The sequence below is a fragment of the Platalea leucorodia genome, assembly GCF_965183815.1.
Source record: "Platalea leucorodia genome assembly, chromosome: 5".
In the NCBI taxonomy this organism is placed as follows: domain Eukaryota; kingdom Metazoa; phylum Chordata; class Aves; order Pelecaniformes; family Threskiornithidae; genus Platalea; species Platalea leucorodia.
In genome coordinates this window covers 48294753-48313105 of record NC_138827.1, presented here as the reverse complement: position 1 = coordinate 48313105, position 18353 = coordinate 48294753, and the positions used below count along the sequence as shown (strand labels likewise).

Here is an 18353-nt window from a genome sequence, read left to right as displayed (position 1 = left end):
GCCACGGGCTCTGGTGGAGCCACGCTCCCGGGTGTGGGATGCAGCAGGATGCCCTGGAGCCTGGGTCTGGAAGCGGAGGTGAATCCTGCATGGTTTGTGACCTGAGCTCCTTGGTTCAGGTGCTTGCAAGCATGGGCTGGAGGGGAATAGCTGAATAAAGGGGCATATGTAGGACAGCATGAAGACACTTCCTACTGGTGGTGCAGTTTTTCAGAAGAGCCATCCAAAGAGGTCCAAGGTAGTGTCTGGTTTCTGCTCCATCACTTGCTTATGGGGCAGCCCAGCCCTGCTGGGCTCGCACATGCAATTACGGGCATGACTGAGTGTTGCTGCTGGCCAAGGTTGTGGTTGTCAGCCAGGAGGTTGACATTGCTTGAATTCATGTGGCTGTGGGAGCCAGCAGTGGACGGGGCCGTCTCCTGCCCAGCTGATGGCTGCCACTGCTTGCCCTGTCCTTGTGCATGGCTGTACTCTGTGCTCACCTGTGCAAGGAAAGCGATTACCCCTCCAATGACAGTGACCTCATGCTGTTGGGAATAGCTAGAAGAAGATAGGTATCTACTGGCTGTCCCTTTGGCTAGCAAAAGTCTGTCCTTCTCCCAATTCAAGCTACGAAGTCTCCCTTGCAGGTGAGTGGGAAGCAGTGCCGGGTGGTCCCCAGCAGATGAGCGGCATGGGGAGGCTCGGAGGGGGAGGTGCTGTGGAGCTAAGACGTTCACCTGGTGGAGGGAGACAGGGAAAGGTTTCTCCCTTACACGCTGCATGGTGGCTGTGTGCTCAGGGCTCTGGCTGCCTCAGCCCTCCTTCTCAGCTCCTGCTTTTTTCTGATGATTTCCAGACTTTATGTAAGAAAAGGGAATCGATTGATATCAAAGACGCCTCTCTTAATGTGAGCTGAACCTTTGAAGGGCTGGGAAGGCTCTGTTTGGGGGATGCAACTGAAAACTTATCAAGACTTGTGCTTTTGCAGTCGGGCACTCAGCAGTTGGGGTCTGGGCAGTTAATGCCGCCTTTGCTGGCGGCGTGCATCGTGGGCTTTAATTCCCGGTTACATAAAGCTGCCCTGCACTGTGGCAGCCTGCTCGGCACGTGACGAACACGCCAGCTGTTTGGTGTTTATTTTCATATCCTTTCTCTTTGCATCTACTCTCAGCACCAACTGCCCAGTGCTGGTCGCTGGACGCCTGCCTCCATCTGCACCCCAGGCTGGAGCCGTGCGGCTGGGGACAGCCTCGGCGTGCGGGTGGGCTTGTTGAGTTCGGGGCGTGAGCGCGGAGCCTTAGCAAGGAGGGCTCTCTGAGACGGCACGCACACACAAAACCCAAGGTGGTCGTGCAGCCCCCGCTCCGTGCCCTCGATAGAGGTGGCAACAGCGTCCCAGTGGAGAGGAGCCGGGAGTCCCACGGCGATGCCGGTTGAGAAATAACCCCTCTCTGCGGCCTCTGCCTGTACGGCGACCCCTAGCACGTGTTCGGCCATTTAAGCACCCGTCTCGGCGCTAGTGCTTGAAACCAGTGACCTGGGTTTTCACGGTGTCAGCAAAGGTTGTGGCCGTATTCACAGGAACATACAGCCCTGCCAGGTTTAGTGCCCGTGCTGCACTGCCGAGGCTTACGTCAGCGCTTGTGTCGAGATGAAGCGTGGGAGCACAGGGGGCTAGTAAATAGACTCAAAACGCTTTTCTTCTAACTACACGTTTTTAGCGCTCTGCATTGACTCTTCATTGCTTGTCTGTTTTCTGATCCTTCTTCTGAATCTGCCCTCTTCCATTTTATTTTTAAAAAGGTTTTTGTTCGGCATCTCTCCGTGCTGGGTCGCAGCAGTGCTGCCTTTGGTCCCCTTTGAATAGCAAAGCGGCTCCTTTATTCTGGAGGCTTGGCCTGGAGGCTCAGCATTGCTGCAAAAACAGCAAAGGGTTTGGCAGGGCTGTAATTAAATAGTGAAGGGTCTGTCACAGGACAGGTTGCCCCAGCTATTTTAGGGATATTCCAATATCCAGGTCTATAATAGATGATTCAGTGCAGCCAAGGGGATATTGGATTATGCCTCCATACTTTGATCACGGCACAGATGAATGAGTCCTGCTGGCCTGATTACTGAAGTTATTTTATTGTTAGAATAAGGGCGGCTGAATTCTTGAAACATTGTGGTGAGGGAACAGCTTCGTGGTGGGAGGCATGCAAGGCTTCAGATGCAGTGAGCAAAACAACGCCTGTTCCCCAGAAGCGACCCTGAGTTCCCTCCGGGGATGCTATTGAGGCTGTGCTGGGACTGTGAGATTTCCAGTGCTGTAGAAACTCGACTAATCTGCTCTTTCTTTCCCCCTAGTACATTGGGAGCCTGGATGTGCCACGGCCAAACAGCCGAGTGGAGATCGTGACAGCCATGCGGCGGATCAGGGTGAGTGTGGTGAGGATGCTCCTTCCCCTTCTGCATTGGGGTAGCAGGGGCACCACTCCTCCATCTCCGCTTACAGCCTTCTCTCACATAAGTCCTGTCCTCCAGGTTATGCATAACTCTGTATTTTTCACCATCCCTCTCTCCACTGAGAATCCGTATAACCCAGGCACGGTGCCTGCAAGCTGCTTGTGCCGCACCATCGCGTGTGGAGCATCCCCAAGCACTGGCTGTGCCCCGTGGTACCTGGGCATCCCGTGTGCCGTGGCTGGCGTTAGCTGCAGCCCGAGTGGCGGCAGGGCTGTCTCTGTGCTCACGGTGCTGTGTCCCGTGCAGGAGCGTGTGCTGCGGGGGCGGGGATGGGGTGGAAGGTGGGCGTGGGACGTGGGGCTGCTGGTGCCAGACAGAAACTAGCATGTCCGCGATTCGTAGGAAATCCTTATGTGTCAGTCCCAATTCAAAGGTAACAGCAAACTACTCGTGGAAGAGGTACGTTTGTGTTTTACTGCTTGCATAAGTACTTCAGCTGCGTGAAAATTCGGGCGCTGCCTGGATATGCCAGCAGGTTAGTGCCTGGTAAATGGCAATGTGCAAATTAAAGTGCTGAGTACCAAGCTCTGGGGCCGGCCAGCAGCGAGCTTGTTTAACAGCGAGTAGGTCAGGGGATGTCAGCTGGTAATGAAGTCATCTGGCTTCCCAAAATACTTACAGTCAGGATACGGGGGGCTGTTGCCATATAATGCTTGGCCAATAGCCAAGAGAGGAGCTTTTCCTCTGCGTCCCAGCCTCTCGCCTGCACAAATGGAAGGTGTTCAAGGGCGGGCTGGGAGGTGAGCAAACCACGTACCCGGCGAGGTCGCTGCCACAGGCTTAAAACAGCAGGAGCTTTGACTGCTCTCTGATGCACAAGACAGCCCTTTGGGCAGTGGTTGGACCTTGGTCCAACGAACGTGGTGGTTTGGCCACAGGCGTGGGTAATTTGGTCTGCTCTATTGGTCACAGCAAGGGGTCTGCCCTGTCTTCCAGGGGTGGCTCTCTCCTGGGAATAACACTCTTAACTGGAAGGAGCTGAAGATGGTTGCAGGGGCGTTGAGTAATAGATGAGCTGTCTTTCTGGTGGCCTCGTGGGGTGCCACGAGCACTGGACCTGCTCACGTGGCTGAGCAGCCCTACTGGGGTTCAACTGTTGCCCTGCTCCTCTCTCAGTCCCTCCTCTGGGCTCTGGCTATAATCTCATTTTCCCTTTCCTCATCACCAGAGGAGGAGAGGAGTATTCATATCCCAAGGACACAGATTGCGAGGCTCTTCTGTTTCAAACTTTCAGTGTGTAAATACTTTGTGGGCTTTTCTCTGCAGCTTTCCTACCCACTGCCCCGTCCTCTCGGTGGTGGTTAATGTTGTGGCTGGTGTGCAAGTTGAGAAGCCCTTTATGGCATTAGGTTTGCTCAACTTAGTTCCAAACAAGGTTTGGGACAGAACAACTGTTACGCCGTCAAGAGCTCTTATAAACAGCTGTTTCCTCTGCTGCCTTTCAAGATGAGACTTTTGAAAGAATGCAGCTCCGGCCCCAAAATCACATAATTCCACGTCGGTATGGGAGGATTGGCACAACTTTGAGGGCTTAAATAAACCCTAGGAAAAAAAATCCACCAAAACGTCCTTGGTTGACCAATATAAAGAAACTTAAGCATAGTCTAGAAAATTCATGGATAAAGCACTGAATGGGGGGGAAGGACACAAATTAGGGTAAAATAATGGTTTTTCATCATGACTGATGTGCTTGAAACATGTGCTCAGGCTTTCTTGATCTAGTGTAAGACGGGAGAGATGCAAGTCATTGAAAGGCCACGAGTTTGCAGATCAGTTCTGCCAGAGACTTTTAATGTCTGTTTATTTGTTGCGGGGTGCTGTTTGTGAAGAGGACTCCGGGATCGTTTGTTTGACGGGAGTTTATGTGTGTAGCCCTTCCCTGGCTTCCTGTGTTTTGCCCTGGCCTTGCACCCAGCAGCAAGATGTTACTGCAGCGTTGCAAGGGCATTTGCTGGCTGGGCTGGGTGCCGGAGGCTGGTTTCAGTTTGGCTGGAGGTCAAGGAATGTGTGTCCTTCTTAAAGCAGAAGGGTAGTTGTGTTCTTTAAGGAATAAAGTAATCCCAAAATATTGGCATGGGGAAACCAGAGGAAGAAAAAGCTCATTTAGGCACAGAAAGCAAGCAATGGGAGATCTTCAAGTGCAAGCTGCAGCAGATCTGCATGTGGTGTGTGAAGCAGCTGCTCACCCTGAGGTTTGTACGGGTTTTAATGCAGTCCGTGGTTTAGGGGGAAAGTGCTGTGTCCCAGTTTGTTCTGAGTTAGTCGCTGCTGGTGAAGGAGGGGGACCCTCGCCATCCCCCCTGCTGCTGCAGCTCCCCTTTCTCAGTGCTGCCTTCGCCTTAGCTGCTCACTGGGCTTTGCCTCTATTTACTAAATGATAAAAAAAGTGATCTTGCAAAGAAGTGAGGAAGCACCCTGCCCGACAGCGGGGGTCCCGAAGGGGAGAGCGCCCTGGAAGCCCCCCATAACTGCCTGTGCTGGGCTGGGAGCAGGGAGGGACGGGCCATGAGGAGCAGCAGCTCCTGCAGCACTGCCTCCGCTCTCCTCCCTGGCAATCAGGACTCGGAGGGCGAGCGCCACAGGTCTGGCTGATCCCGGCTTCCTGCTTAGATGGAGACCTGACCCTTTGGGGGCAAAGAGGAGGACACGGCATAGCCGGCATTGCTGGGATTCCTGCTCCAGGCCAGGCTCTGCCACCCTGCTGCCACTCTCCGGAGAGCAAAGCAGAGCAACGGCCGTGGGCAGAATGGCTCCACCAGAGCAAGATGTATATATTAAGCCCAAATCTGGTCCCTTTTGTAGATCTGGGTTGAGAGGGACTTTGTACAGGGAGTTGGTGTTGCAGGGCAGGGCAGGGATGCCATCCCCTTCCTCCCTCCTGCTGAAGGGCTGGCAGTAGCATGGCCATCCTCCCAGTGCTGGCCAGAGGGAGGGTTTCTGTCCAAAAGCAGGAAGATGATGGAGAATTCCCGGGATTCTGGCAGCTCGGGGGTGAGGAGGGAAGGGGAGGTGCTCAGCCAGCTGCCTCTGCCTTGCTGCTTCTCCTGCCTGCATTTGCTGGGCTTGTTGGGGACACAGCCCCAACTTGCTCTGCGTCTTCGTGCAAATCCCTGGCAAAGGACTGGGTGGAACGGGACAGTAGCCATGCCAAGGATGCACTTGGACAGCAATTTTGTGAGCATTTGCTGCAGCTTTCCTCCAAAGCCTATGTCTCCTGGCTTTCCTGCAGAGCACCAATGGCCACGTCAGTACTAATAAATACAGTAGGCCAGGGCTTGTTTTCCTGGCAAGTGTTTGGGCTTTTGTTCATACAACTGAACCCCTTCTCCTCCTCATCTCAAAACAGGGTGACCCAGTCCTTGTTGGTTCATGCCCTAAGCTGCTGGGGTAGGTTGGCCTTCAAAATGCTCCTTGGCTCCTCTGGATGCAAGGTGCGAGAAACCGATCTGTGAGTCCAGATAGTTACCCATGGGCACCTTAACATCAAAAAGTCCCAAGCTCAACAGTAATTAAATGGTTGTTAAAGCTGCAGCCAGCCTGTCCTGTTGGCGTAAGCTCAGGGGACCTTCCTTGCCCAGGATCTCCTGGGAAGCAGCAGCCCAGAGGCCACAGTGCTCTTCTGCTCTGTGCCGGTCGTGGGCAAAGCTTGAGAAATTCAGATGGGAGCTCATGAGAGTGGTCTGGGACGGGTCGTACGGCTGTCAGTTACCGAAGAGGGTGTTACGGTACTGAAAAGCAAGAGCCCAACCGATGCATCTTCCCAACCATAAGGACTATGAGTTGTTGAAGATTTCAGTTTAAAGTGCCTGAGCTAGCTGCGTGACATCTTTTCTTTTTTTTTTTTTTTTCTTCCTTCCCTTTCCCAGAATGGCTGAGCACATGGGGCCCTAAACGACAACGATAACAATGATATGTATTTTTTTCTGTTGTCATGATGTAAATATATGCAAATGCTTTCCTCTCTGTGCTCCTGGCATATCTCCAGTGCAGCCAGTGCTACCTGGCTGGGGCTTGGTGCGGTTGTTCTAGAGAATTTGGAATCAACCATTTTTTGCTGCTTGGATTGCTGAGTGCAGCTTTAATCCAGGTTTTCTTTGATGCCAGAAAGAATGAAATCCTATACAGGCACTTTTTAAAAGCTGCTTCCGTGGAAGTCTTCTGCAAGCCTGTTTCTGGGAAGTGTCCAGCTGAGTTTTGCAGGCTCAAAACAAGGAGGCATTTCAAGCACTTTAAAATCTAGCTCCTCTACACCTCCTACTCTGTCAGGTACATCTGATTTTGTGGGACTTCTGCTTTGCATAGCTGAGCTCTATTTTAGCAAATTGGCAAAATTGCTGAATTTCAACAAGCTTGTTTAAAGCAAGATTTGCATCCTCTGCGAGCCCCATGCACAGTTGGACTGGTGTGAAAATTGATGCGTTTGGCCAGTTATTTGTGTAGAGCGCCTGGTATAATTTTGAGCTCATTCAATTAAAATATTTCTGAGGTACCCCTGTTCCTGCCACGGTGAGTTCTTGAAAGCGTTAGGTCATTTACAGTGATGCCTTCTTTTTTTTTTTTTTTTTTTTTCTCTCTCTTCCTTTCTTTCATCATGCAAGGAGCAGCATGGCTGTCCCTGCTGTAAAACAGAGCAGGATTTGAAAGCGAGCTGGCCCTGCATGCAGGAGCCCTTCCTGGGGGCAGCCCACCCCCGACTGCCTGCAGGGGACCTGCAGGGCAGGCAGCGGGCAGTGGGCTGGCCAGGAGATGCTCGGGCTTTGGCTGCCTGAAGAGCGCAGCCTGCTCTTTGCCAAGTCACGGCACTCTGCGCGAGGTGAATTATCGCCGAGCTAATGACTTGACGTGATTACCCAAGATGAACAAGATTACATTGTATTAGATCTGGGAGGAACTGAAGGGATATCTGTAATAATTTCAATTGCTCTTTCAGTGCTCTGACAATTGCAGTAAAAAGGGTGAAGGTTTCCGGGCAAGTTCATTGTATTTCTCCCAGCACCACTGGTGCCACTTAACTTCATAATAAAATAATGGCTAGTCCGGTATTGCTACCAACATGCCGCCTACTCGATTGCGTGAAATAGGTCAGGATCTCATCCTGTGGCTAGTATTTAATCAAAAAACTGATTAAATTGGTACCCAGATTCACCGGAGCAGCCTTTTGACCAAGACTGCCCACAGGGGAGGGATGGTTTCCAGGAGAGTTGGCCAAAGCGTAGCGGCCCTGGCTTTGCTGTCTGTTTTAATACTATGGCCGGGATGCGGCGAGTGCTTTCCAGCAAAGCTTTGAAGGTTACTGTCGGCGTTAAGTAGTGTGAGTTGTACGTACACTCCGTTGTAATGCACGTGTAGTAAAATCACAAGTTTCAGGAGGTAAACGACTCCCTGTTGCAGAGGGCAGGCACCTGAACTCTTAAGAACATGTGAGGTGTGAGCCATTAATGCTGAAAAGTGAGGTCTGAGCCCCAGAGGCAGCCGGGTAGAGATGGGGCTTTGGGCACTGCTCACCAGAGGGACTTTGGGAAGGCGTTTCTGAGCAGATGTGAGCAAGTACTGCCTGTGCCAGCTGTCTGCTGGGCTTGCTGGGTCACGCGGTGGCAGTAATGACTGAGTTCAGCCGGACGTGCAACCCGACGGGTCCCGGCGAGATGAGGGACGAGCATGATCCTCTTCCCCCAGTAGCTGTCCTGATAAATAAGTCATGATAAGCTCATTGCCTTTTGGCTTTCAGCAGTGCCCTAGCTAAGCATTCTCTGCCAGGCTTGGGGTGGCAGCATGTCCTTTGTGGCCAGGCTCCAGACTGTGGTGGGGAGGAGAGCTTGGTGGCAGGGGGTCCAGCTTGGGAAAGAGCAGGGGTTTCCCAGCTGGACAGAGAGCTTGGTTGTGGACCCAGCGAGGATGAAGGCAGCCATAACCCACACAGGGGAGTATGCTTTGGGAAGGCTGATGATCCAGGAGGCGCATGCTGGTGCGTGGTCTTCCCCATACCTCCTGTCTCTCTGGGATGCTCAGCCCTTCTGCTCTGGGCAGGTGTCCCACGGGTTGGTGGTGCTCAGGGCTCTGGCAGGAGTACATCAACTGATGCTGGGCATGCCAGCACAAGCAGCAATGCCTCTGGTGGGTGATGCTGGCCTGTAGCCAGGCAGATGGCTGTGAGAGGGCTGGGAGCCAGGTAGGCACCGAGCCCAGGGCAGGACTGGAGCTGCTGGCAAAAAGCTGGGAGGCAGCAGTGCCTCGTGTCCCCTATGTCCCCGGCACACATCCTTACCCTGTGTTTGCTTGGGTTGGCCTTTCCTCAGTTGGGCTTTCTTCCTTCTCCGAGAGCCGACCGCGTCTCCCCGTGACTCATTTCGCTCCCTGGCTGGGGGCTTTCCCCGCCGGCACTCATGGTGAGTCACGTTACCGGCTCGCTGATGCCATCGTCTGAGCCATTGGCAAATATCTGCTGGGAGCTCAAGGGAGAGGATGGGGAATAACGTCTGCCAGGCTCCCTGAATGTGGGGGAGAGGGCAGACCTTTAGCATCGCTCCTTCCCAGCCCAGGAGTACTCTGCCGGCTCCCACCCCCTCTCTAAAGTCATGGAGAACCAAGTCATTTCACAAATGTTTGTCCCCTTTTATGTCCCCTCTTCTTCCTGCTGCTTCATGCTTGTTCTTCCTTGGCAATGTTTCTTCAAGCAGGCTTTAAGCATTGCACTAACGTGTTACATTATCCGCTAGGCTCAGCAGAGCACGTGCAGGGGTGTTGGTGCATGCTGGAGAGGTGCCCCTGGCTTTCCATGGCTCCTTCCTTTGAGGCTCTCCATGTTGCACACACATTTTTGGTAGCGCAGCAGGCCCAGTTCGGTGCCAGGGCTCAGCTGCACTAGAAGCAAGGGAATCCGGCGCTGCAAACGTTGCTTTCCACAGGAACACAGCGCAGCTGGAGCACTGATGCACATAACGTCTGAAGCGCCGCAAGTGCCGCGGCAGCTGCTCGTGGTGCCGAGGTGGCTCTCCTGCTCTCCACATGCCTGCTCTGGCTTTTCCTACTGCCTAGAAAGGAGTGATTTGTTGCACACTCTGGCTCACAGGCATGACTGGATTTAGTCTGGCTGTCAGGAGGGAGGTCTGCAGCTTGTTCTGGGAGATTTGAGGTCATGAGAGCACTGGTAATTGCTGTTTGTGAGGGTTTGAAGAGTTCTTACAGAAACTGTCATCCTTTGATAGCTCTCTGCTCCTTCTGCAAGGTGACAGAGCTGCCTTTGATTGCCTGACTCTCTAACTTGCATAAACCTCTGCAGAAAGTACTGTTATTGAGGGAAAGGGCCATGTTCAGTGTCGCTATCCATAACGCTCCCAGCTTGGTGCTCTCCACCACTGTCACGAAGAGGTGACGGTCTCTTCTGCTTCTAGAAACTTGCTAGCAAAGATAACCACCTCCACTTGTCTTCGCATTTTAGAGTAAATTCCTAACTGTGCATAAGAATAAGCTCCTGGGGCACCAGAGAGGTTGTTGAGAGGAGAAAACGAGTTTGAGAGGAGTACACTGAGGTGTGGCTGATTTCAGGGCCTGCAACTCATCCTGGCATCTCCCACCACTTTCGTGGTCAGCACAGTGGAGAGCTGGACCCATCCCCCTTTTCCAATCCCTTTGAGTTTGTGCCTCCTCACACCCATGGCATTGCTTTTATTTGGAGTTTTTTTCTTCTGCATTACTGCAACATGGAATTTTCCTGTGTTTTTTAATAAATCAGGGCTTTAATCAGTTTGCTGCCATCATGGCAGCATTTTACTCTTGGGATGGAGTGGGGTCCAAACGCTCCCTTGTGCTGGCTGCTGAAGCTGATGTTGCATGGACCTGAGCAGAAGAGAGACAGGCAGCTGTATCCTGGGCAGCTGCCTCTTCCAGCCAGGCGTGAGCATGTCCAGAGATGACACCTGGCTCTTGCTGTGTGATGAAGGGGAGAAATAGCTTAAGAAAAGGAGAGCAAAGAGTAAAAAAACCTCACAAGCAGAGGGTCAGGGGTGAAGCAATGTTTAATATCTGTTTTATGGATGAGAAACTGAGATACAGGGAGACGAAGTGACTCGTCAGACTCTTGCCAAGGGAGGCATCCCTGCGCAGGGAACTGAACTGAATTAAAGTTGAACCAAGCTGAAGTCAACACTTTAAATGCTACTCTTGTGTGTGATCCTTTCTGCTCTTGTGCTTCTCTGCTGGCCCTTGAAGACCCCTTGATTGAATTTGTTGAAGTGTTCTCCTCTGTCGCATCACCTCAGAAGACAGGTGAAACGTGGAGCTGCAGCCTTGTGAAAAAATGCCACCTGCACCAGTTTCTTCACTGCTAAAATTAATTCTTGGTGGTTTTGGCTTGGTGCAATGTGAAGATTTGTTCCAGGTGATGCTGTAGACAAATGGCCGAGGGGAAGGAGCAGGGTCAGAGCCTGCCTTGCAGCCTGCAGCAAGGTGAGAAGGATTTTGGCGCGGGGTTTTGTGGCCGTGAGAGCTTTAAGGGTGAGTGTGTTACGGCGTGTTCCTGCGGCGCGTGGGAGCGGAGGAAAGGATCACATCTGTTTAAGAGGAGAGGCTGCAAAAACTATTGTGTGAGCTGGTCTGTGGAATGGATCTTGTTTAATTAGGGAGCTGGAGGAAAGGATGTGTCTATTGTAGGACAGCAGAACAACAAGCACAGCCGAGAACAAGATAAAGGGGATGAGAACTCTCCCAGTCCCAGCGGGGAAGGGCTGTAGCATGCAGAGCGCGATGGAAGCCCTAGAGGTGCCCTGCCTCCTCCTGCCCGCACCTCCTTGCCCCGCGGGCAGGCTGCGATGGCCGCGCAAGGGCTGCTGCTGCTTGGCACGGCGCTGCGGCCATGGCTGTGGTCCCTGGCTGCTCCGCTGCCCCTGTGGACGATAGTCAGTGGGTGAAGTGATGTGCTTCAACTGGGATTTTTGGAGGCATTGGACTTTCACAGGCTGCAGTGAAGTCTGCCCAGAGGAAGACTCTAGATGAAGAATGTAGCCAAATTTGTATAAATTTTCAGAGAAGAAAATGTTTCCTTCTCAGGCCAGGCTTCCCTGATGGAGAATGAGGATTTAAGTGATTCTTAATCTGTTGCTTGGTCTTCACCAGCATGAGTTTAACATGGTGGGGAAAAAAAAAAACCCAACCAAACCAGTTCTCCTTGCCATATGCTTCCCTATGGAAACTGCTGATCCATTTCAGCAGAAACTGCAAAAATTGGCCTGAAGTGGGTATTCACCGCAGGAAACGTCAGCAAAGATGGTTAAATTTCAGCTTAACTCTCTAACTGAAAGCAGCCCTATAGTGATATGCATTATAGAGAGCCATCCCTTTCTTTTTCCCTCCAAAGCCTCCGGTTTTGTTTTGGCATCTTGCGCCAGTGGCATTTTCTTACTCCCTCTTAACATGATGGATGGGACTGGTCTGGACTCCTTCAAACACTCCCTGATCCCCAGCAGCTTTGGGGATGTGTATGTCTCTCTCCAGTACTGCAAACACAAAGGGCACATCTCTGCTGACCGCTACATACATGCTAAGAAATCCTCAATATTTAAAAAAGAGAAATCCAGAGTAATTGGCCGAAAGCTGGTGGTGAGCGTGATTCAGAGTGTGGGTCCCACCGAACTTTCTGTGAAGAGATGGGTCTTTCTGTGGTTTGAGTGGATCCAACTTCAACTCCCAGCCAGTCTGTCTGCTTTTGCCTGAAGTCAAGGAGCCTTCAACATGAGAAGGCTCTCCCCGAGTCCCACGTCTGAGCTGTGGACAAGTCCCCTCCTGGCCTACTCTTTGGATAAGCTAAATAAACCAAGTTTGTTTTAACCTCTGGGACTTGAGTCTAGGAAACCTGCCTCATGTTCTTGTTGCTTTTTGCTGAACTCTTTTCTATTGCTTCTTTGAAGTGTACCATAAAGCAGAACATGTTATGTCGGGATGTATTATATTAGCTGTGATTTCAACAGTGCTATGTTTTCAGGTAATTTCACCTTTCTACTTTGCTGTGCATTGCAGGACCAGGACCATGCTGTCTTCATAGCGTCTTTTCCACTGGGATGACACCTTTTGACGTCTCTGGGATTTTTTAGGATGCATTTCTGCATCTTGTGGATGCAGCTTCTGTGCCTTTTTCCTTTGAGGGCCTGCTTGGCCAATGCCATATAAAATCAACCTGAAATGAGTAGATGCCAAATTCCTGTACACTTGACCTGGATAGCAAATACCCTGTGTTTTCTTCCAGACCTTCATAAAAATGAGCATTGCTGTGTTCCTGCTGTGGGGTTTCCGGCAAGCACGGTGGCATTCTGTCATCTGTCTCTGTCATGGCTTCATTTCTGGGATCCACCGGTGAGGTGGATTTTGTCACCTTAATCTGGGCTGTATGGTTGTTAGAGATAACGTTTTTGTCAAAATGCATGCAAAGGGGGAAACAGCAATGTATTCTCTAAGTTTCTTAGCCAGCCTAAAACCTTTGTAAGCTACACTTTTAATTTTAGTGAGATAGTTAGGCATCTCAACTTGCATAGAACTAGTGCTGTGCTGGATTGTACTGTGATCCTTTTGCTTGACATTAAGTCCTATATTGGCTGTTTTCTAACTCCACCTAAAATCTTGAAACTTTTATTAGTTTGGAATTTTTCCAAGGATCTGAGTCTATAATTCTTTCTAAATCTCTCTAAAGGACATTATTCGGAGTTGTTGACTTTGAAATGTAGAACTTAATGAATGATTTTTAATACTTGCATTAGTTATTGCTGAAATAGGAACCATGAAACAAGTGTGATATGAATAATTACCTCTTTTCTCCAGTTACAACCCAGAAACATTGTTGAGCACCGCCGGCATCTAATGAGCCCCACGGGGCTGGCTTGTTTCTGATGCACTAAGCGTTTAATGCTGCTGCTCATTCATTCTTTCTTAATTGTCTGAATTTCGTAATTGCTGATTTAGTTACAGTACTACCAGCTTGCCTTCCTTCAGTTTGTCACCGCTCCTCTGCCTGGCTATTCTCATCTGCCTTCTCAACTGGTCTTACTCAAGTTTTTTATGCAACTATGGGAGAGCAGCTCTTTGGTGAGCAGGAAAAAATACCTAAATAAATCCTGTATTTCACAACTTGGGGCGTAAATCTCACCGTGTTCTGAGTTGGCTCGCTTTGCTGTGCTGACACCTTCCTGAAGTGCTGTGTGGGTATGTTTTCTTGGTGCCCCTCTCTTTGTCACCTGCCCAGGGGGTGGAATTGGGGTGTCTTTAGCTTGAGCTGGGGTGCCTCTGTGCTCTTCTGCCATGTCAGCCCTGCCTCTGGCCCCCTTCCATGCAGGTGGGGATGATCTCAGCTGCCTTGAGGCAGGGTCTGTCTTAGAGAGAAAGCATTTGGGGAAGAAAGCTAATCTTGAACACAGAAATTTTGTTTTCCTGCTGGGGCAGAGGAAGGTGCGGGGCTGAGCATTGCCTGAACTGCTCAGCACCTGCCACTCCTGCGGTCCCCAGGGCATCAGGTCTTGCCAGTGCCAGAAAGAGGCAGGAGTTTAATTAGGGATTACCGTAAATGGGCATGACTGAACTGCTGCAGATGGCAAGGCTTTTCTTTAAGCCAAGCTCATTCTAGCACATGGGTTCAAACCCACCGTCAGCTGGATGAATAGAGGCCATTTCTAGGCTCTTGTAGCTTCTTACCTTCTTCAAAGAGTGGTTGCAAGGAGCCATCACCAGCTGCCTTTGCCTGCATAGGTTGAATCAATGCATATCTAATTAAAAAAATAACACAAATTCCAGTCAGATGTGGGTAAATATTAAAATGTCTACGGCTCATCTCTTGTCTTGTATCTCCAGGGCTGTGAAAAGCAGTGCGAAAGCAGTGCCTGCAGATGCATGCAGAGCCCACTCCTTGTTTTCATTAACCAAAGGGAGCAGCTCAAAGCCTGGTTATTTTTGCAACCAGTTCAACCAGTATCCCATACGCACCCACGCACCAGTTAATTGGCACATGCCGAGCTTGGTCATCGGAGATGGCAGCGTGTGAAGGCAGGTGGGAGCTTGCTGCCTCCCACGCAGGTCCGGTCCGTACTGTTATTGCTTCCTTGGATTTCTGAAAGGGGTTCAGAGATGTTTTCAAGGCTGGGGGCTAGCCTGTGGCACAGTCTCCACCGACCTTCACGCCTGGCTGAGAAACACGGCTTTTCCCAGCCCACGAGCGGTCGCTCCCACTCGGAGCCATCGCTGTGTGCGCCCAAGCTGGGGGAGAAATGATATGGGATGGGGTCCCAAGCTTTCTCTTATAAGCTCAGTATTAGTTAATCCCCAATGAAGTGAACAATAACACGTGCATAGGGACCTGTTGTTGGCTTTGATGAGCTGCTGGGTGGAGCTGAGGGATGTTGCTGGGAAGTGTGCTCCTGCACCACTGGCTGCATCCCTCATGTGCGCCGTGCTTCTGCATCCCATCTCCCTGCACACAGAGCAGCTGTGGGCAGCAGGGCAAGCGGCCTCAGGAGCAGGGGATACACTGGTGTGTCTCAGGTTTCCTTTGAATCTCTGATTTTAGGGTTTTCTAAAAAAAAAAAACCAAAAAAAAAACCCCAAAAACAAAAAAAAAACCCCACAACACTTTAAGACTGGAACAGGGGGGTGTGGAACCCTTTAGTAAGGCCTTTGACACGGTCTCCCACAGCGTTCTCCTGGAGAAGCTGGCTGCACACGGCTTGGATGGGTGCACTCTACGCTGGGTTAAAAACTGTCTGGACGGCCGAGCCCAGAGAGTGGTGGTGAATGGAGTCAAATCCAGTTGGTGGCCGGTCACAAGTGGTGTTCCCCAGGGCTCAGTACTGGGGCCGGTCCTGTTCAATATCTTCATTGATGATCTGGATGAGGGCATTGAGTGCACCCTCAGTAAGTTTGCAGGTGACACCAAGTTGGGTGGGAGTGTTGATCTGCTGGAGGGTAGGAAGGCCCTGCAGAGGGACCTGGACAGGCTGGATCGATGGGCTGAGGCCAACTGCATGAGGTTCAACAAGGCTCAGTGCCGGGTCCTGCACTGCGGTCACAACAACCCCATGCAACGCTACAGGCTTGGGGAGGAGTGGCTGGAGAGCTGCCTGGCTGAAAAGGACCTGGGGGTGCTGGTTGACAGCCAGCTGAACATGGGCCAGCAGTGTGCTCAGGTGGCCAAGAGGGCCAATGGCATCCTGGCTTGTATCAGGAATAGTGTGGCCAGCAGGACCAGGGAGGTGATAGTGCCCCTGTACTCGGCACTGGTGAGGCCGCACCTCGAGTCCTGTGTTCAGTTTTGGGCCCCTCACTACAAGAAGGACATTGAGGGGCTGGAGCGTGTCCAAAGCAGGGCAACGAAGTTGGTGAAGGGTCTAGAGCACAAGTCTTAGGAGGAGCGGCTGAGGGAGCTGGGGTTGTTTATCCTGGAGAAGAGGAGGCTGAGGGGAGACCTTATTGCTCTCTCCAACTACCTGAAAGGAGGTTGTAGTGAGGTGGGGGTTGGTCTCTTCTCCCTAGTAACAAGCGATAGGACGAGAGGAAATGGCCTCAAGCTGCGCCAGGGGAAGTTTAGGTTAGATATTAGAAAAAACTTCTTCACCGAGAGGGTGGTCAAGCATTGGAACAGGCTGCCCAGGGAAGTGGTTGAGTCTCCATCCCTGGAGGTATTTAAAGGACGGATAGACGTGGTGCTCGAGGACATGGTATAGATGGACTTGGCAGTGTTAGGTTAATGGTTGGACTCGATGATCTTAAGGGTCTTTTCCAACCTTGATGATTCTATGATTTCTTGTAAGGGAGGTAAATCATATTGTAAATGGATGCCTGGAAAAGAGGGGGGTGAGAATAAGCTGTTACCTAGGGGAACTTCACCCTTTTAACTCTATGATTGATTTTGACTTAATTTTTACCAGTTCTGGTTTCTCTGAGATTCCTGTGAAGCTGCTTGGACTGAAGATGGCTTATGTATGTGTCCCAGTTTGCCGGCTCAACTCTTGAAACTTGGAGGTAGTGAGGGGAGGTTGGAGGAAGTGGATCGGGGCCACTATCTGGTAGGAAATAGCAAACTGAGCAGAAGGAATTTATTGTGAAGTAGTCAATGTTATTGGAAAACATATTTTGTGTGATAAATGGGTATGCTGTGATCCAGGGATTGTTTCAAATTGGCAACCTTAACTCTGCTCCGTTGCTCTCACAACATGGGTATTTTTAGACTGATTCCCATTTATACCCATCAGTACTCGCGACCGTCACAGACGGTTACCAAAATTAAACCTGAAGTTGGATGGGAAAATAGGCACTGACCTTGTCAGTACAAACCAAAATCATATTTTATTTCAGATGAACACATGCACCTCAGAGCCGCATTTTCCCATATGTGCAAATGCAAACTCTGAGGAACTGTGGAAGAGTTTTAAAAAGCATTGTTAAGCCCAAGAACAGACATCCAATACTTCATTAGTCCTCCCTCTCTTCCAAGTTACTGTGCCCTTTGATTAAAGTCTAGCTACTGGCAAAACCACCAGCATTGGGGTGTAGACAGGATGACGTGAGAAATTTAAGCCTGAGGAGCAGCTCAGACCCGAGCTGGCAGGATGGCAGAGGTGTGTCCAGCGTGTTTGCCACGCCGTGCCGGCGGTTTGCCGATGGAGCCAGTGGGAACCTTGGTCCTGCCCACAAACGTCTCTGTGACTCTGTGCCCTGCCATGGGAGCCGTCCCCTCTGTGGGCATGAGCGCTGCAGGCTGGTTTTATCCCAGGTTTTGGCAGCAGTAGAGGGGAGCGCAAGCAAAGTGACCGCACTGTGGGGATCCCCAGATCTCCCCGCCGCCCTTGCCTCTTTCTCTCCCAGCCCCGGGAGGGGGCAGGGAGGTGCTGCTGGCACCCCACGGGTGAGCACCCTGCCGGTGTGTGGTGCGTGGGCATGCCCGCAGCTGGGCGCATACCTTGCAGCTGCATGCAGGAATTGGGGTGATAGCGTGTGCTCACTGGAGGCACAACGGGGTTGCATGCCCGTGGCAAAGGGGAGTCCTCGATAGGCATAGGCAGCAGCACAGCACTTTGGTAGGGCAGCTTAAGGCAGTCTTCTAAAAATGAGGTTTAGTCTATTTATTGCTGATCAGATTAGTAGGCTAAGCAGGTATTCCAGTGTACTCCCCTCCAGCAAGCTTGAGTCCCCTGTGGGCTTAAAGCACAGCCCAGAAACAGCAGACTGTCAGATATTTTGAAGCCTTGTTCAGAAATTCCTCTTGGCTGAAGTTGACCTCCTGGGAGGTATCCTGCTTTCCAGCCGCTTCATCCCCCGACATCTGCTGCTGCCCCTGTAGAGCTGGGGCGATGCACGAGGGAGACGCGGGCCAGGGCAGGCTGGCAGGTGCCTTTGTGCTTTCAGGGCAGCAACCCGCAGCGAGGGCGGCCGGAGGGAGTGATGCTCCATGCCTGGGCACCCTGCCAGCAGGCCCCCTGGCTCTCTGCTGCCCTACCCGCCTGACAGCCAGGCTCTCAGGACAGATGCTGCCTCCCTTCCCTGCCACAGGCAGACCGTGCCCAGCTGTCTGCTGGACAACACCCCAATATTCCCAGACCCGTGTGGCTTGGATGGCTGGGGACTCTCTTCTGATCTGCGAGGCTACTCCTGGCCAGGTTGCATTAGTTTGCTACTGTGCCAAAGCTGTGTTTTAAATCATTCCCTTTTCTTCTCCAGTGCTCTTTTCCTTCTGCCACTGTATTTAGAGATACTGGTTGTGTTCTCTCGTTTAGCTGAAGTGGTTAGGCTCCTCTTGGATGGCCAGCACTCCATGCTGAAACTCATCTGGGAGGCCTTTCTCTGTGCCTCTTCCTTGCCCACATAAGTGTGCCTGGGCTTGTGCTGTGTGATTCTAA

At 51.5% G+C, this 18353-nt stretch overlaps 1 protein-coding gene across 4 annotated transcripts in view; it reads left to right on the top strand.

The window, feature by feature from the left end:
• The window catches only part of NOS1AP (nitric oxide synthase 1 adaptor protein), a 49491-nt gene that overhangs the window by 8103 nt on the left and 23035 nt on the right, over positions 1-18353 (top strand). For all 4 annotated transcript variants that reach the window (XM_082314653.1, XM_082314652.1, XM_082314655.1 and 1 more), the window contains exon 2: positions 2329-2400. In XM_082314653.1, coding sequence (XP_082170779.1) covers positions 2329-2400 — 72 coding nt within the window. The remainder of the gene's footprint in view (positions 1-2328; positions 2401-18353) is intronic.